This window comes from Parus major, chromosome 9 (assembly GCF_001522545.3).
Source record: "Parus major isolate Abel chromosome 9, Parus_major1.1, whole genome shotgun sequence".
NCBI lineage: Eukaryota > Metazoa > Chordata > Aves > Passeriformes > Paridae > Parus > Parus major.
Window position 1 is genome coordinate 10,684,822 of NC_031778.1, and position 18,147 is coordinate 10,702,968.

At 37.1% G+C, this 18,147-nt stretch overlaps 1 protein-coding gene across 1 annotated transcript; it reads left to right on the plus strand.

The window, feature by feature from the left end:
• Nucleotides 1–10: 10 nt before the first annotated feature.
• TRPC1 (transient receptor potential cation channel subfamily C member 1) lies at nucleotides 11–17,420 on the plus strand. The gene is made up of 13 exons (XM_015637144.2): nucleotides 11–174; nucleotides 1,392–1,546; nucleotides 2,765–2,866; nucleotides 3,712–3,914; nucleotides 5,010–5,141; nucleotides 6,297–6,492; nucleotides 7,505–7,841; nucleotides 8,631–8,770; nucleotides 10,744–10,887; nucleotides 13,411–13,586; nucleotides 13,738–13,939; nucleotides 14,468–14,662; nucleotides 15,489–17,420. The coding sequence occupies exons 1-13, from the start codon at nucleotides 39–41 to the stop codon at nucleotides 15,714–15,716; spliced, it is 2,346 nt and encodes a 781-aa protein (XP_015492630.1). The 5' UTR covers nucleotides 11–38; the 3' UTR covers nucleotides 15,717–17,420.
• The last annotated feature ends 727 nt before the right edge of the window (nucleotides 17,421–18,147 follow it).

Below are 18,147 nucleotides of genomic sequence, written 5' to 3' on the forward strand. Positions count from 1 at the left end.
ACACCGCCCCGGCCGGTCCGCATGGGCCTGGCGGAGCCATGGCCGCCCTGTACCAGAGCGCGGACCCGTCCGCCTCGGCCTCGCCCAACAAGCTGCTGGCGCTGAAGGATGTGCGGCAGGTGAAGGAGGAGACCACGCTGGACGAGAAGCTTTTCCTGCTGGCATGCGACAAAGGTACCGGCCCCGCCGTCCCGCCCGGCCCCCCTCGAGTTCTCGGCCGCTCTCTCCGAGGGCCCGGGCCGGGTGTCAGCCCCGCGGTGCCCTCTCCTCGCCCGGGCTGCGGGTCCCGCCGTGCGGCTGCCATGGGGCACCGCGGGGTCCGGGCCCGCCGCCTCCCGCCGGCCCCTGAACGGGAAGGGAGGCGCGGGGCCGGCTTCTCCCGCCATCCTGAGGGCGTTCGGTTTGTGTCGGAGCTGTCTGGGAGGTGTTCGCTGTTAAAAGTCTCGGAGTAGAGAGCTGCTGTAAAATTGGGGCTTACCTAGACATCCCCAGGATAAGCGAGACCAGTATCCTGTGATTTGCACCATTGGTGACGGATGGGAAGAAATTTGTCTTTTTGAAATATGCTACTTGCTTTAAGCCTATATTTAAGTATCTTTGAATCGAAACGTGGCCTTAAATCAAACTGATCTTAAAAGGTCTGAAGCGTTGGACTCCGAGGTATGCTTTTAATGATGTGCTGCACGGCTCTGCGTGCTTGGGGCATAAACACGGCTGCTGGAGCTGGGGTGTTTGCACGCAGAGCTGCCTGCTGGCCCCGAGCTTAGCTTAGCTCACAACCACAGGGTATTTCTGCAGTGGCATTCGCCAGCGAGCTTAGCAGTTTTGCTCTGGGACTCTCCGTGGTAGGATGCCTTGCATTTGCCTCTGCAGACTGTCCTGAACATCAGAGGAAGTAATGGCTTTCTCTCTTTAACTATAAACAGAGGTTCAGAGAGCTAAAAGTATGCATAACAAAAAATGTAACAAAACCCAGTTATTTGTATAACAGCTGGTTCAATACTCTTGGTATGTATTTTACTGTATTCTGCATATATTTCTGTAAGTGTTCTATGCTGAGATCTGTCTTGGTCACAGTCTAATGTGTTGCAAAGTAATTTGTTACCCTAGAGACAGTTTTGAAAAGCACCCGTCATTTTGTGTGTGTTTGTTTTTAGGACTGGAACTAAAGGGGAGGGTTAAAGTATATGTCTAATGCTTTCCTGAAGAGAGGTCTGAAATATATTTTGTTTTCTCTCAGATGAGAGAATGCTTATCTTGACTTGTCTGATACACCCAGTTACTGTTGTCAGCTATAGAATAGTGTCTTGTGTGATGGTAGCCAGTACTTAAAATGATCACGTTTTTATTGCTTTGTAATATGAAGTGATATCCCTACCTTACTTCTGCAGGTGACTATTACATGGTTAAGAAACTCTTAGAGGAAAACAGCTCAGGTGAAATGAACATAAATTGTGTGGATGTGCTTGGGCGAAATGCTGTTACCATAACCATTGAAAATGAAAACTTGGACATACTACAGCTGCTTTTAGATTATGGCTGCCAGGTATCCAACACACATTATTAAAAATGTTCAGTATAGTCATGTATTGTCTTTGTTAATCTTTCAGAATCTGGACATAAATGCAGTATGCCTTTTAGGCATTTCAATTATTTTTCAAATAAACTAGAAAAAGTAATTATGAAAGTGGTTTCTTCTCACAAGTTGACTTTTCTAGTGGAATTTTGGCATGGCAAATGTATAAGTAACATTTTCTACAATATTAACAAGTTTGAGTTTTATTTTAAGTATTACTCTTGCTGCTGATATAATGCATACATTATCTTCAAAAAAAAAAGTACACGGTGTGAGTGCCTCATTAAAATGTATAAAATGCAAAAATCCCTTCGGCTCTAGAGTATATTATCTTTTTAAATGGTAACACAGAAAAATTATTCTATTATTTGATATTAAGTTAAGGCAAACATTTCTTTGACAAGTTTCTAGTGAAACTGATCTGTGCTTGATGGCAGGGCAGTTTCCTACCAGCAATACTTCTTTAAATGTATGCAACATCTCTGCTATGGTGGGAGAGTTGATGGATTAAATATGTAAGTAGGGAAAAGTAGCATATTTTGTTACATTGTTTGATATTGGGCATGAATAAATCCACAAGCCTTTCCCTGCCTGAATTAGTGGCAGTAATAAAAGCTGTGTCTTTTTCTTTTATTTTTTTAAGTAAAAATCTAAATTTTTGGAAATGAATCAAGAAGAATAATATCATCTGTAGAGAAAATGAAAGCTGCTTTTCTCAGCTTAATAGGAGGTGCAGAAGTGGTTGGTTACCAGCCAAGAAGGAAAAAGCTTATTTTCCTAGCTGTACTCCAGAATTAGAAATGTAGGGCTGAAGTATCCCATATGCTTGAGCTGTGTTACACTAATATTTGCTTTTAATTTGTCTAATAACGTGGTAAACTGAGTCCTTAAACTTGATTTTTGTAAGTCTTGTGCATCATCTTTGCTGGAAACTAATTTATTTATTCAGTTGATTCCTTTGCCATTGGTGCAGTAATGCAAATTGTCACTAATGCTATATGAACTCCTGCAATGGCAACCTGAATTTGTATCCTGATCATATGCCTGATGATAACACAGAACATCATTTTAGTACTTTAAAATTAAGTTTAAAGAATATATTTAAAAAATGCAGTTTGGCTTGAGTTTGTCTCTTTGTGCTGTTTCAGTTATTGCTGTTTTCACATATGATATGTTTTCTTTACCTAGTCCTCGGATGCACTTTTGGTGGCTATTGACTCAGAAGTGGTGGGAGCTGTTGATATTCTACTTAATCACCGACCAAAACGATCCTCCAGACCAACCATTGTGGTTAAGTGTTGTTACTCCTTGATTTTTGCTTGGGGCTGTGAAGGCTATTGCTTTTTTTTGGGTATCTGTAATATTTAAAACTATGTTCTTAAATTCTGCACCTATAAGGTATTAGAATCTGGACAGCAGGGATTATTTTTGTAACTTCTTTGTCTTGAAAGATTAAATACATTCTTTTGCTTTATTACCTAAGGAATCCAGTGGAATTATACCTGCCAAACACAGGCCTAGTTCAGAAAAGAAAAAACCTAGTGGTTATAAATCATTTCTCATAGTCTGTTTGCAAGGTAGTAAGCAGCCTTGATTTATAATGTGTTTATTCATGTATTGAAGCTTCATAGAAGCTTTCTATGAAAATTCATAGATTTTCAGAACAAATCTATAAACATCAGACCTTCACCTTGAAATAAAGCAGTTGAAGCTTGCCTTGTCAATGCTTAAAATACCAAAGAACTTCTGAAAGCACAAAGTAGAGGTGGAGGCAGGGAAGGAATAAAGTGTTGTGAAACTGTGGGACGTTCAGGGTATTTTTTCTGCACTTCAATAGTAAATACAATAATTTTTTCACAAACTAGAGCAAAATAACAATTTCTAATATTGTGCATTGGAAAAAAAGGCAGTATTTCTATGTAAATTAACCAGAAAAGTATCTGGGTCTGTTATTCTTTTTTAGTATTTTGAATGACAGGTGTTTGAATGTTGTTACATATTTTTCTTTCTGTTCATGTTATGAAACATTGGAAAGTATTTTGAAGGAGAAATTCTTGGTTGAACAGTCAAAAACCCCCTTACATGTAGTAGAACTGTAGATAATAAATTTAGATAATTCATACACTCTATTCCAGAAATTAATGGAGCGCATTCAGAACCCAGAGTACTCAACAACCATGGATGTAGCACCAGTAATTTTAGCTGCTCATCGTAACAACTATGAAATTCTCACCATGCTGTTGAAGCAAGACATATCATTACCCAAACCCCATGCTGTGGGCTGTGAGTGCACACTGTGCACTGCCAAGAACAAAAAAGACAGTCTGCGGCATTCCAGGTAAGACTTAGGGGTCATAAGCCATAATAAAAAGATTCTTAATTCTCTGGTATTGCCTGGGTCAGATTTAGTATGTTTCCTTTTTTTTCTTAGGGTGAAGTTTATGACTGGATTGCTTTAATATATTGTAACTCTTATTGTGAGAGATAGTAGTTCTTGGGGATGGGTTGTGCCTCAGAAGGCTGTTGGGAGGCAGTGGCTTTTTTCCATTTTGGTTTTATACTTTCAGTCACTGTGCACAGTCACTATAGTCTACCAGGCTTGTCTCAAACATTCTGGCTACTTTTGGCTCGGGGCCATAGGGACTAAGCAAATACAATTTTTCTCAAGTTAGTTAATACTTGTGGGTTTGTGAGCCAGAATGAGGAAGTGGATAATCCTGTTTCTAAAAGTGTTTATGTGGCATGCATTGATGAATGCAAACGAAAGACAATTTTTTTCTTTTTTTTTTTCTTTTTTTCTTCTTCAGTATTTTTGAAAATAGAAAGCTTTTTAATAAATATTCAAATGAGGAGAGAGACATAGCAATCTGGTAAATATTTTATGTGGTTAACTTGAGAATGTATTTGAGGGTTGCATAAAATTTAATATGAGAGAATTTGGATGAAAAATCACAGAGTTCAAAGATCATAAGTGTACCACAATTATAGTGCACAATATTTATTGCATAGTTACTTCAGTCTGCATCCAAAATACTAAAAAATAAGAGAAGTGAGAGGATTTGAGTTTTTGGTATTGAGCTACCACAGGCCACATTCTGGTATCCATCCTATTCCCTATATCATTAGCTTCAGTATGAGAAAAGATGTCAGGGAATCCAAAGCAGACAAACAATAGAAATATTTGAGACAGCAGCTCTTAATTTAATGTAGAACTTTTGCTGATGTATTGATAGCAGTGGAAATAGTGAGGAAAAGATGGAACTGTTTGGCCAGTTTTGGGTACTTAGGGGCTCTAAATATGTTATGTATCTTCCATGACATACTGCAGTTAATGCTTGTAGTGCCTGATTTTAACCAAATTGTTTTGTCTCTCTGCTACCCATCTTAGGTAAACTTTTTGGAACAGGTTCATTTTGCTGTTCTTTTGTCACAGGTTTCGTCTTGACATTTATCGGTGTTTGGCCAGTCCTGCCTTAATAATGTTAACAGAGGAGGATCCAATTCTAAGAGCTTTTGAACTTAGTGCAGACTTGAAAGAATTAAGCCTTGTTGAGGTTGAGTTCAGGTAGGAATTGAAAATACGAATCAGTTTTAATATTTTTATGAAATTACAGGTGTAGAAATACGTATGCATTAGAAAAAGTTTATTCTTAATTTTTTGTAAGTGGAGTGTTTAAACTGATAATTAGACATAGTAAGTTACATAATATAATTCATGCCTCATTAGTAGTCATTTTGACAGTTTAATTACTTTAAATCCTTTTAGGTATAGACATTTCAATATGTCTGGTTGCACCAACAGCTCAAATTTCAGCACTGCTCTACAAAAATAAACAGAAATTATGCTAAATGCTAATTTACTTGGAAATCACAGACCTATTAACCATATCAATATCTCATTAGTACTCTGCACTTCTTTACTGTCAGGGTAGAAATACGCAACACCTTGTTTATACTGACCTGACTCATGTTGGGAGTTGTTTCATGCTGAAAACGCTCTATATGATGAACAAATGCTCAGTGTAATTTCATGTTTAAACAATGCAGACTTTTACCATTTTGTAACTTACCAGCACAAAAGCTTTCCAAGAATGTGAAAGTTAGAATTTAGATAAGCTGAAATTCTACTTTCCTGAACAACATGGCAATTTTCTGCATTTTAGCTGCCTTTCTTAATAAGAGTTCAATTTTTGCAGTTTTGTGATACAACTTGGCATTAAAATGAGCTGTGTGCAAGGTGAAATGTGGTTTCTTTTCGTGTGTTTAATACATTAATACATAATATTTAGTGAATAGACTTTAGTTTTCAGATGACAGGAATAAAGCAAGACCCCAAACAATTTCCTGTCCCATTGGAAAGTCCAGGTGATTACCAGTGCCATATTTTGTGACAGCTACATTGTCTCATGTCCTGGAAATAACCCTAAGCTTTAACTCTGTGTATGGAACTCATGACATAAGAATTTGTATACTGTAAGTCTGTTTGCCAGATTTTCTCTAGTGATCTGCAAGCTAAACAGAAATGGAATTGTCGTGTTACATGGTGAAAACTACTCAGAGCTGTCTTAGGAATGTTTGGACATTGACACAGGACTTCTGGGGTGGTTTCTTTTAATTTATCCTAACATAACATACAATCCCAGCCAAAAATGGCTAGTTCATGATTGAATGGAAAATACAGGACCAGTGTAATAGTACCTACTGCTCCTGTGTGTTTCAGAAATGATTATGAGGAGCTCGCTCAACAGTGCAAAACCTTTGCTAAAGATTTGCTTGCACAAGCACGGAATTCCCGGGAGCTGGAAGTCATTCTGAATCACACCTCCAGTGATGAACATGTAGACAAGCGAGGATTGTTGGAAGAGAGGATGAACTTAAGCCGCTTAAAACTTGCAATCAAGTATAATCAAAAAGAGGTTTGTCTTTGCAGTAACTTGATATACTCTCCATATCATATTTTGCTAGTAATTAATTACTTTGTTGTTCTGCCTCTGGAAAGAAGTGGCTCTTCTGCCACTGCCTCTCCACAGAAGCAGAAATCAATTTGCAGGAGTTACAGAAGAGATGGTAGTAAACAGGTATCAGTATGTGAACAGGCATGCTGCAAGATACTGAGTGATTCTTCAGTGCTTACTGTGGAGGTGAATGTAGTATTTTTTGTATTGGAGTATAGGCTACTGCTTTTTTATGAACAGCTCTGGTAGTGGTAATTATTTATTCAGTTTCTCATTAAATCCTTGCCTAGAGAGGCATGGATCCTTAGGTGCCAAACATGATTTATCATCTTCTCACTGGTCATTAACTGTTTAGCTTTGTCTCAGGCCTTGCCTATGCTGTTCAGTAATTAGATTGGACCTGTGCTGCTATAACTCAATAGCCCCTCTGTTCCAGAATAGCAGCACTTTCTATGCCATCAATATGCAACTTCCTCATGCAGTAGATTATTGTCATTTTTGTCCCTTCATAAATTATAACTCTAGTTTTCTGTGCTGGAAGTCAAATGGGTGTTTGTGGGATTCTAGTAAAAGGACCAAGGACAGAGTGAAAGTTTCCTTTTTGCGCAAAATCCATTTTTAGTTATCATTTGGAAAAGGAATTATATAATTCTGTCTGTTCTACATGTCTAGGCTTAAACTGTTTGGGAAACTGTTGAAATATATAGCATTTAAAAGTCCTGAACTGTAGTTCTGGAATGCCCCACAGCCAGCATTACACGTTTCTGACCTCTATTCATCAAGTACATTGAAGTATTTTGGTGTTCCTCTGGGTTTGAGCATAGCTTGCTTTTACTACAGGGCTCGGAAAATAACAACTTTCTTTGTGTGGCATACATATAGTTAGAAAATTAATTTTAATGCAACTTATTAATGTGCGTAATGAAACCTGAGAGTGATTCCTTGTTTGTTTCTCCCACTCCTTCCCCCCCAGTTTGTTGCCCAGTCCAACTGCCAGCAGTTTCTCAACACAGTGTGGTTCGGGCAGATGGCCGGCTATCGGCGCAAGCACACTTGCAAGAAGATCCTGACTGTTCTGATGGTTGGCATTTTCTGGCCAGTTCTGTCCCTGTGTTACTTGTTAGCTCCTAAATCTCGAGTAGGTCGAATAATTCACACTCCTTTTATGAAGTTTATTATTCACGGAGCTTCATATTTCACATTTCTGTTATTACTTAATTTGTACTCCCTTGTCTACAATGAGAATAAGAAGAATACAATGGGACCAGCCCTTGAGAGAATAGACTATCTTCTGATAATATGGCTTATTGGTAGGTATGATATGAGTGGATGACAGTTGCTGAATATATATAAAAAATTGCCAATAATAACTCAGTCTTTTGTGACCAGTTCTGTAATGTTTGATTGGAAGAGTAGTTAATAACAAAATCTGGACTTGCTGCACAGTTGGTATGTGGTTTTAAGATAAAAGTGTGTGTTATGTTTATGTATGTATGCTCCATCTTAGTCTTAGAGAAGAGGGCATTTACCTCATGCTTGTTTCAAAACACAAAAGCAAATATTATTTTCCCATGTTATGGTTTTCTATTTCTCTATGTCATTGTCACCAATTAATATAATTGTACCAGAGAGGCTGCATGTCACTTCTGGTCGATGCAGCAGAGGGAGCACAGGTATCATTTTTGTTGAGTCCTCAAGAACTGTTGGTTGAAAGTTCGTAACTTTTACCTTGTTTTTCGTTGTCTGACATGCAATTATTTTTACATTAAAATTTACCTTCCTTAATATAAGATAATTAGATATGTATAATTAGTTTCATTGGACTTATAAAAACCAGTGATATAGTAAAAGCAACCCAGTTTTTATCTAAGTAATTTTGTGTTGTTGTAGATAAACTTTCAAAATCATGAATACAAATGTCTTCCATGGGAAAATAAAGCAACAGAACTCCAGTTCTTGTGTGTGTAAATAACATCTTCTCCATTTGAATTTATTGATTCTGTAACCAATTCAGTGTAAAATACATAGTGATCAAATGTAAAGTAATACCTGTTCAGTACGATGGCTTCACTTTCCTGGGTTTTACTATTTTCCTGCAGGAATGGTGTGGTCAGATGTTAAGAGGCTCTGGTATGATGGTTTAGAAGATTTTTTAGAAGAATCCCGCAATCAGCTTAGTTTTGTCATGAATTCCCTGTATTTGGCAACTTTTGCCCTCAAAGTTGTTGCCCATAACAAGGTGAGCACCAATCTTAATAGATCCAAAAGCTCCTCTGGGGCTGACTGAGCAAGTAGGATTTTAGTACATTGCTGGAAAATACCTGAAGATGTGTTACACGTGGTGTGTTAGAAGTAGGGTGTTGTGGTTAAGTGGACATTAGTAGTAGCCTATGATGGGGTGCAGTGTAGCCTCTAGGCTTCAATGCTCTGTGGGTATGGGCCAGGGAGGTGTCAAGACCTCAGGTCTTATTGCACCTTGGTCTTCAAAGCATAGTTGATCAGGCAAATGGGAGTTAGAAAACCTGGAAACCCCAAATAGAGCTACTGTCTTCCTTGTAAAAACTAACTGGTCTTCCAAATGGCTTGATTTTTGTTTAGGGAAATGCACCTCATCAGATTGGGCATTTGTGCTTCACCGATTCCATTCAGTACTATGCAGAAAGCTAACAGTATGCTCTGTGTTTGGCTTGCCTAGTGCATTTTTGTTACAGAAAGTTTTATTTAGCTTTTGATTACATATACTCAAATGTCATAACTGGCGTATTTTTAATTGGTTTTTGCTTGGTGGGGTTTTTTTGGTTGGGGTATTCTTTGGTAGTAAGGATAAAAGCCCTGAGACCATAGAGGAGCCTTGTCTTGTGTCTTTGAAAAGCCATCTGGATTTGATTGAAAATACGAGTTTTGAAAATTATCATTGCCATCCTGTAGCATGTGTTGTTAACCACACAGCACATGGCAAACTGCCAGACCAATTGAATGTGAATATAACAGCAAAATCAAAGCCAGTGCAGTAGCACCATTATTGTATCTTGAAAACTGCAAGTTGACAGCTGTCTGGTAGTTGGGAGCGAAATAAACTGGTTCAGTTCTTCTCAACTTGGTGTTTGGCTCATTTCCCTATCCTAGCATTGATTCAGAGGCTAGTAATCATTTGGAAAGGAAGGCTCCATTTCTTGGAAAAAAAATAGAGGGAGAATGCCACATTGGGCTGCTTTCCCAGCTTTGCAACCATCATGTCTCTAGTAGTAGTTCCTTTGCTGAGATAAGACCCATTGTTGCCTACTTAAATTGTAACCTTTTTGAAGATGCAGGACTCCTGTCCTATACAATAGGCATATAATGGGGGTTGGCCCCTTTTATGTGGCCACATTTATTTTTAGAGTTTATAAATCATATAAAAAAACCAAATAAAAATGTTCAGTTTGTATCTTAGGTCCATTATAGATGCTGAAACTGTAACAGGTAAGAGTCTGTGCAGCAGAAGGATTTGTACACATGCAAATGCAATGTGCAACATAATACTTACGCCTATTTCTTGCCATCTTTGTGCAGCAGTCTTTTTGTTCCTTGGTTTTTGAGTGTCCATTTTGAGACAGCAGAAGCTGGTAATATAAATGCTGAATTTTTCAGGCAAACCAAAAGTTAGGAATCTGTGGATATTCCCTGAGAAAGTTGAATAGTAGTGCTTAGTGGATAATATGTCAAGCAGCAGTTTAACTGTGACTCCCATGCTCTCTAGCCACTTATAAAATCCACTGAAGAAACCCCAAGTTTTAAGTCTTTCCAAATCTGGTTCAAATCAGCTGTCACCACATTACAATTGCATATGTACATTGGTTTTCTTTGTAGCATCTCAGTGTTATTTTTGACTGAGGCCTATTGTACAAGGCAGTGCACATGTTTATGAAGTGCCCAAGTCCCTGTTTCAATAGACTGTGCAAAACAGAGTAGAAGTGAAGGCAGGACAGGGGAATAAATGGTTTGAAAGAGTGAGTGGCAGAGTTAGGTGTTGAATTTAAATTGACTGATTTCTGTCTCCCTCTGGAATGGTTTTTAAAATGCCTTTGCTTGAAAGAGGTATGACACCTACGAATGATACGTGTTAATTTCTTTTATGCTCTTGCCTGTTTTGGAAGTAGAAACAGAGGTGTATGGGTACATTTCTGTATTTATAATGTTAGTGATCTCAACTTGTCCTTTTTTATGTTGTAGTTTCATGATTATGCTGAAAGGAAGGACTGGGATGCATTCCATCCTACCCTAGTGGCAGAAGGTCTTTTTGCCTTTGCCAATGTTCTTAGTTACCTGCGTCTCTTCTTCATGTACACAACCAGCTCCATTCTGGGACCACTCCAGGTGAATATCATTATGTTTTGAAAAAATACTAAACCAAACTTGCTATCAAGAGTTTTATTGAAAATAGGAAAAAAATGTTGAAAGTAGGAAACGGAAAAGTAGAAAGAAATGATACTGCATTGAAGTTTGATATTTTTTTTTAATCTCTTGAGTGAAACATACTGATTCAAAGGGGAAAAGGTAAGAAAAAGAGTCAAAGACCTTGTGTAGTTCAGTTAACGTATGTTTCCACTATAGCTGTACCTATCCTGCTTTTTTGTTTTAATCTGTTTTAAGCTTAACATAATGCCTAAGTTTTCACAGTTTGGAAAGTAGAGGGATCAGGTTCTTCCTGTAAAGTTTTATGCAAATAATTGCCTTAGCTTCTTATATATGAGTAAGTAGCATATAAGTGTAGCAAGGACGAGTAATCAAAAGGCTTTCTGTTTATGTCTGTGATCTCATTGAAGCTGCACCTTGATTGTGTAAATTGCTTTTGTTTGAAAAATATAAATCTCTCAAGAGTATTGAAATACTCACCTATCTATTGGCAGTTATAAGAAGGGAGAACAGGTTTCTTCTTGCTTGGTATTTGTTGGAGCCTTTCAGTAATGATGACAGTAAAACCTCCCACATTTTAATTATGTAATTTTCTGTTATACATTTTGAATGAAAATGTACTTGCACACTTTGAAAAAACACTGAAGTCTTGATATTGAATTAAGCATTAGGGTTGTACAAATTGATTAAACACTGAAGTCTCTCCACATTTTAAAGAGATTCACTGTTTAATGTGCATATTTATTTATGTACTAGATCTTTCACAAGTTTTTTATTAGGAGACCGTGTTATGAAATTTTCCAAGTAAATAAAAACAGTCAACAGTCACCCCATTCAGAGGCACACAGGAGCTTACGTTCTTACTGCTGCCCAGTAGGGCTGGTGCAACAACTCTTACAGTATTTTCTGAAAGTAGGTCACAAAGTTCAGATGGTGGTAATCAAATATGGCATGGAAACCCAACAGTGGGGGGTGGGGGAAGGCAGCTACCGTGTTCTCTTGGCTTTTAGTTATTTTTAAGCTTTCAGTTACTTGACTCATTGGCTAATAAAACCTGTTACGATCCAGATTTGTAGGTTGGCTGTGTGTGGTGGATTTTATTATTAACAGAAGGTAAAATAGTACTTCCCTAGATGAGATAATTACATTTTAAGTGCTTAGAAATTGTAAATAGAGAGACAAAGCATGAACCTATGAAGAAAGCAACTGGCATTTGGGATTGGTTATTTCACTCATCCAAACAAAACGGTTTTGTGAAGTTTGAACTTTCTGTGCATTCCTGTTTCTTTGTCTCTACTTTGTCTCTCTCTTGGCTGGAACCATGTGTTAAAGGGAAAATGTTTTGTTGGGATTTGGGTTGGGTTTTTTCATTGAAGGGATGGACGTGATGAAAGAGTTTGATGGGGAGTACAGTCATCCTCTGACCAAACACGCACAGGATTGGTGCAGCGCTCTGCCCACAGCTGCAGAACCTCCATGACCACTGCAAGCTGAACAGACTCTGAATGTGCTGTGCTGCAGGAGGTACTTGGTGAGCTTCCAGCAGCAAAGGAGGGAGCAGGAATTCATCTCCCAGTAAAGCTGTGCTTGCAAAACCTGGCAACTGTGTTACGGTTCTGGGCTATGATTTGATTCATATAGGAGCAGGCTTTCCACACACTGATTTATATAGATTAGATTCACCTAATCCCACATTACATTTATTTGCATTCTTTATAATGGTACACTGTTCTGAAGAAGTTTGTAGGAAGGCTAATTAAATTATATAAACAGTTTGTGATTTGTCTGTGTAAAAATTTGTCAAAAGCAAATCAAGATCTTTCCTGTGTTGGAAAAAATCACAAGCATATGACTGGTTTTTTTAAAGGTGCTGTATTTCTTATGCTGCAAAGTTCTGTATAGGATATTTTGAATTGGAAACTAATAATCTGAATTTACTGTCATACCTTGTATGCTTTATCCTTCAATTTCTGTGTGCCTACACACTTGTTTATTTAAAATCATACATAAAATATACAGTGAACTAATTTTGTATTCTGCAGATGGGCTTTTGTATGGTACTTTTATTTTTATTAGTGATAAATTATTCCAAATGTTTTGATTAATTCAGTGTTCTTCTATAATGGCATTTATGTTCAAATGCATTTCATTTACTGCTTTTGTCTGCTGACCTGTGAGTTCCTTATTACCACTGGTATTGCAAATAAATAACAAGGTGTACATACTATTTCTTGTGGTTATTAGGATGATATTAATTTTCCAGGAAATGTTAAAATTACTTACATATTCTTTTTAATATCTAGAATTTTCTCTGAAAAACAGTACAAGGTTATCTTCTGACCTTAAGGTCTGTTTAGCATATCAAAATTTAACTTAAATATTTAAAATGTAAATAGATTTTTTGTTGATCAAAGGCTGAAGAAAACCATACAAATAAAAATAACTACATGTTTTACTAAAATTAGAAATAAATCTATTTCACAGATTTCAATGGGCCAGATGCTACAAGATTTTGGAAAATTTCTGGGCATGTTTCTTCTTGTCTTGTTCTCATTCACAATTGGATTGACCCAACTTTATGATAAAGGATTTACTGTAAATGAAGAAAAGGACTGTGCGGGCATTTTCTGTGAACAACAGAGCAATGACACGTTCCATTCGTGAGTTTGAGATCTGTAAAATAACTGTGTTGTTTTAGCCTTTAATCCCTAGTAATTAAACAGAACCAGATTTTTTCACTGATCTTGAATTTACATTAAACACTTCTGGTGTTAGGTTTACCTAACCAGATTTTTTTCTGTGTTTTTGTAGGTTTATTGGTACATGTTTTGCTCTCTTCTGGTACATATTCTCCCTGGCACATGTCGCAATCTTTGTGACACGTTTTAGCTATGGTGAAGAATTACAGTCTTTTGTGGGTGCTGTTATTGTTGGGACCTACAACGTGGTGGTTGTGATAGTATTAACTAAACTCCTAGTGGCAATGCTTCATAAAAGTTTTCAGCTGATAGCAGTAAGTGGTGTCTGATTAATTACCAATTACCTGTATCTCTGGATTTTACAAGTTTCTTCCTATGATGTGTAAAGTCATGATCTATAGGTCTCATGGATGAGCTCTGTCAGTGAGTTCATATTTTTCCTTCAAATAAGAAGTTTTTATTTACTTTGACTAAAAAAAAATATTTATTTTCCATGTTGAATTTGTGCAGGGCTTTGGCCCACTGGGAACTGATGCCTTTCTTGATACAATGGCTGTTAAAGTGCTGGTTTTGATATGTGTGGTGCTTTAGCATTTAATCTGGGGTTATACCTTCTGAATTTTATACCAGATTATATAGGGAATTGAAGAAAGATGTACTTATTTTCAGTATTCAATATTAGAATATTCAAGCAAACCTATTAAAATACTCTGTAATCTACTTATTAAAATGCTGTATAATCAAAATTAAATAATGGTCAGTTTTTCATGTATGAGAAAATTAAACTTACAAAATAACCTATTAATATTTCTGCTTCTCTGTTAATGTTTCTGATGTTTTAGAATCATGAAGATAAGGAGTGGAAGTTTGCTCGTGCCAAGCTCTGGCTTAGCTACTTCGATGATAAATGCACGCTCCCTCCACCTTTCAACGTTATCCCCTCTCCCAAGACTATTTGTTACCTTTTCAACAGTCTCAGTAAATGGATCTGCTCTCATACATCAAGTGGCAAAGTGAAACGTCAGAACAGCCTCAAGGTGAGGAATGATTGGACAAGCTCTGGGCTCTGCAGCTGGAAAGGTGCTGCTTGCTGAAATGAAAATGCAGATTGCTGCATGCTGCCTGTCAGAAGGTGAATGCTGCTAAGATAAATAGGAACTACAGAATAATGTGTGTTGTATCCAAGATAAATAAGTGTTACTTATTTCTACTTAAGTAAGGTTTTATTGACTTTCTGGTTTCGGAATTTCAACCCACTTCTCTCCAACCCCCAATTCCCCCAGAAATAGTCTTAAAAAAAAAAGCTTTGATTGAATGAAAAAACATAGAAACCTCAAGGAAGTATGTGCTAATCTCAAAAATGGTGAGGTTAGAATATTCTTTGGTGAAGGTAATTGGTTTTAAACATATTACAGAAGTGTCAGAATAAATAACCAAAAAAGATCACTGAAGGCTCTCATTGTTAGGGAAGGGATTTTTTTGTTTATTTTATAAACATTTTTTTGTACCCCACAATTTTGCATACTAATTTTACATCTTCTTGCTGACAAAAATAACATGAAATAAACAAATTTAAGCATTTTATGGAATTTGCACTGAGAGGCATTTAGGGTTATGGAACTCTTGATTGATCACAGAACAATTACCAAGCCAGGTAATAAAAATTTTCACTTTTACTGGTACAGCAGATTATGATCTAATTTGGATTTTGTGGACAATTTATGTCCAGTGTATATTTGTGTACATCAGGATGTATTTAAAAATAGCTTTGTTATTTTGTTCCTGTTTCTTCTCTGTAGAATTGTATAAAGGCTTTAGGGCTCAAAATCACTTCCATGGTAAATATGTTATGTTTGTTTAAAGGAATGGAGAAATCTGAAGCAGAAGAGAGATGAGAATTACCAAAAGGTGATGTGTTGCTTAGTCCACCGTTACTTGACTTCCATGAGGCAGAAAATGCAAAGTACGGATCAGGCCACAGTGGAAAACCTCAACGAACTGCGGCAGGACTTGTCAAAGTTCCGGAATGAAATGAGAGACCTGCTTGGCTTCCGAACTTCTAAGTATGCTATGTTTTATCCAAGAAACTAAGGCCTAACTTCCAGACAAAAGGTGTGTGCTTTTAGATACCCAAAGGTGAAAGTGTTGTCCTAATTCTGTTGCCAGATCATATAGACAAGAAGATTATTGCACAAAAGTACATTTGAAAATGCATTTGCATGAGTTGCAGCTCAGTGCCCAAGTGGTCAAAATTAATGCAAAAACAGATACACTAATTTTGTTAACCTCTTAATCTTGGTATGTATATAAAATTTGTATATAGGAGTTTTTTAAATGTTCCTCAGACTGTCTGTGGCTGTCAGGTGTTAGAGCTTCATAAGTAGCACAATATGTTTCTTTCTTCTATTTTTGCTGTTTGTTCTTTTTTGATACTTGTTTTTCAAGTTGTGGGAGAAGATAGGTTTTTTTAAAATAAAAATCCAGCCTGTTTATTTTTAATAGAGAAGTCAGATAAAGAATAATAGAAAATTTCCAGCACAGTTGGAAATTATTTATGACTGTAGGTTACAGTGCATGTGAAGACTGTATGGCTCTGAAAGAGGCAGTTCTAGTTTTGTATGTTAACACTGACTGTAAACTAACATTTATAGAATACAGCAAATCAAATCATCAAGACTTTTCACTTTTGTGGGAACACTGACATTTTGAACACAAAATAGACCAACCATTTCTTGAATGTTCATGGTTATGTGTAAGACAATCTTACCCTGCTTGGATTTTTCAGCAGTGCCTCAATAGTACATTTTAATATACATGTTAGGATTCAAAACAAAATTTAAAAATTAATCTGTGAACATTTAATTTTTAGTATCTTGTGTTTTTAAAATCTAGATAAATTATTTGAATTATTAAAACCTGTGATTTCATGAAAATGAAGTGGAGCACATGAGTGCTATATGCAGTGCTGAACAATTCCTGTAAACCATTCTACTCTTTCTGTGAGGTCATTGTGTCTTGTCATTGGAGTGATGTACTTTAGAAGGGTCTGCTTGACACAGGTTTTACATATCCTACTTTTAAATTTGGTTTTCTTTTTTCCTGTTTTTTTACCAGAATTGTTGCCAAGCTAGACATTTTATTTTTACGTCAGGTATACTGTGTTTTGTGAAAATAGTTTATCTGATTTTGCTTACAATGGACAGTAAGGGCTTTGTGGATTTTCTGTGCTAGAGGGTCCTATATGGCTTTATATGCTTATATATAATTCCAGCTGACAAACTGTAATTCAGAAATGTGAGATTCCTGTATTTTTAATTACAAAGTAAGTATATTTATGACAGCTAAAGGATTGATTGACAGTTTTTGTTATGATGGTCCTCTTCTGAAATGGTCGTGTGTCTGGAAGGCGCAGGTAGCCATTGTGGTCTTTGACTACAGTTGATTTTGGGAGATTGACAGAGTGGGGGCTTACATGAATGTTTACTTTTTTGAAGGAATTCTTATAAAACTGTTTCTTGTAAAGGTAATATATTTTCCGTACTATGAAATTATGTATTTCTGAACTAGGTTTTAATAGTCTGCTTCCAGAAGTGCTGGAGTATAGAGGGATTATGATACACGCTGACTTTTCATGGGAATAGAAAGTTAACCTCCTGGCTCAAAGCAAAGAGAATCACTGAGTTCTGTATCTGGACTGAGACCTCATGTTTGAGTAATGCACCAACATAAAAACTATATGCTGTGTATGTTATGTATATTCAAGAAAGGAAGCAAATAAAAGCTCTTTGAAAAATATGGTTGTATTAATATTTGTCATATTGAAAACACTTTATATCAGTTACCACACAAGTATTTTCTTTGTCATGTTGAGCTAATAGGTTTAAGGAAAGTAGCTGATGTTAATGCCTTTGTCCTTCTGCACCCATCCTGTTCAGTTCATTGAAGTGGCTTCAGCAGTGCCATGAAGTGAGGCTGGTTCCAGACCAGCTGGGGTGATCCTAGATGCACATCAGTTGTTTGGCACTGGGATGGTTAGTTCTGGAAACCTGGGGGTGTTGACAGTACGAATGAAGGAGCTAAAGGAGCTATTTCTGAGTGCTTTTCCTACATTGAGCAGAGTCCATCAGAGCTAGCTTGGTCAGTGTCTTGAGGCACTGTGTTCTACTACAGTGTAGATGGCCTTAGGAAGAACTGTTGCACTTCAAGGCTCTCGGGGGTTTTGGATTGGGAATTCCAGAGTTTTTACTTGTCACTGAAATAGAAACCTGCAGAATGAGAGAGAAAGAGTTTGTTCTCTGCCATACTTCAGTCATATGACACTATACATCTCTGTTTTATTTGAAAGCTGCTGTGCTCTTCCAATCTACTTGGCTCCTAATCAGTACCAAGTGCTCTGTACTCAATTTTGTCTCATCATTTAGATCCTTCTAGTTGGCATGTGTTAAACATGCTATTGCTTTGGCAGTTTAATACTGGCTGTTCCAAGGTCTCCCATATGCACACTCACAGAATAGTTCTAGAC

What these genes read in the sequence shown, in the direction of transcription:
- TRPC1 (XM_015637144.2), top strand. Translation starts at nt 39, where the DNA reads ATGGCCGCCCTGTACCAGAGCGCGGACCCGTCCGCCTCGGCCTCGCCC. An exon ending in CTTGTTGAGGTTGAGTTCAG is followed by an intron (nt 5,142 to 6,296) that starts GTAGGAATTGAA and finishes TGTGTGTTTCAG; the next exon opens with AAATGATTATGAGGAGCTCG. An exon ending in AAGTTGTTGCCCATAACAAG is followed by an intron (nt 8,771 to 10,743) that starts GTGAGCACCAAT and finishes TTTATGTTGTAG; the next exon opens with TTTCATGATTATGCTGAAAG.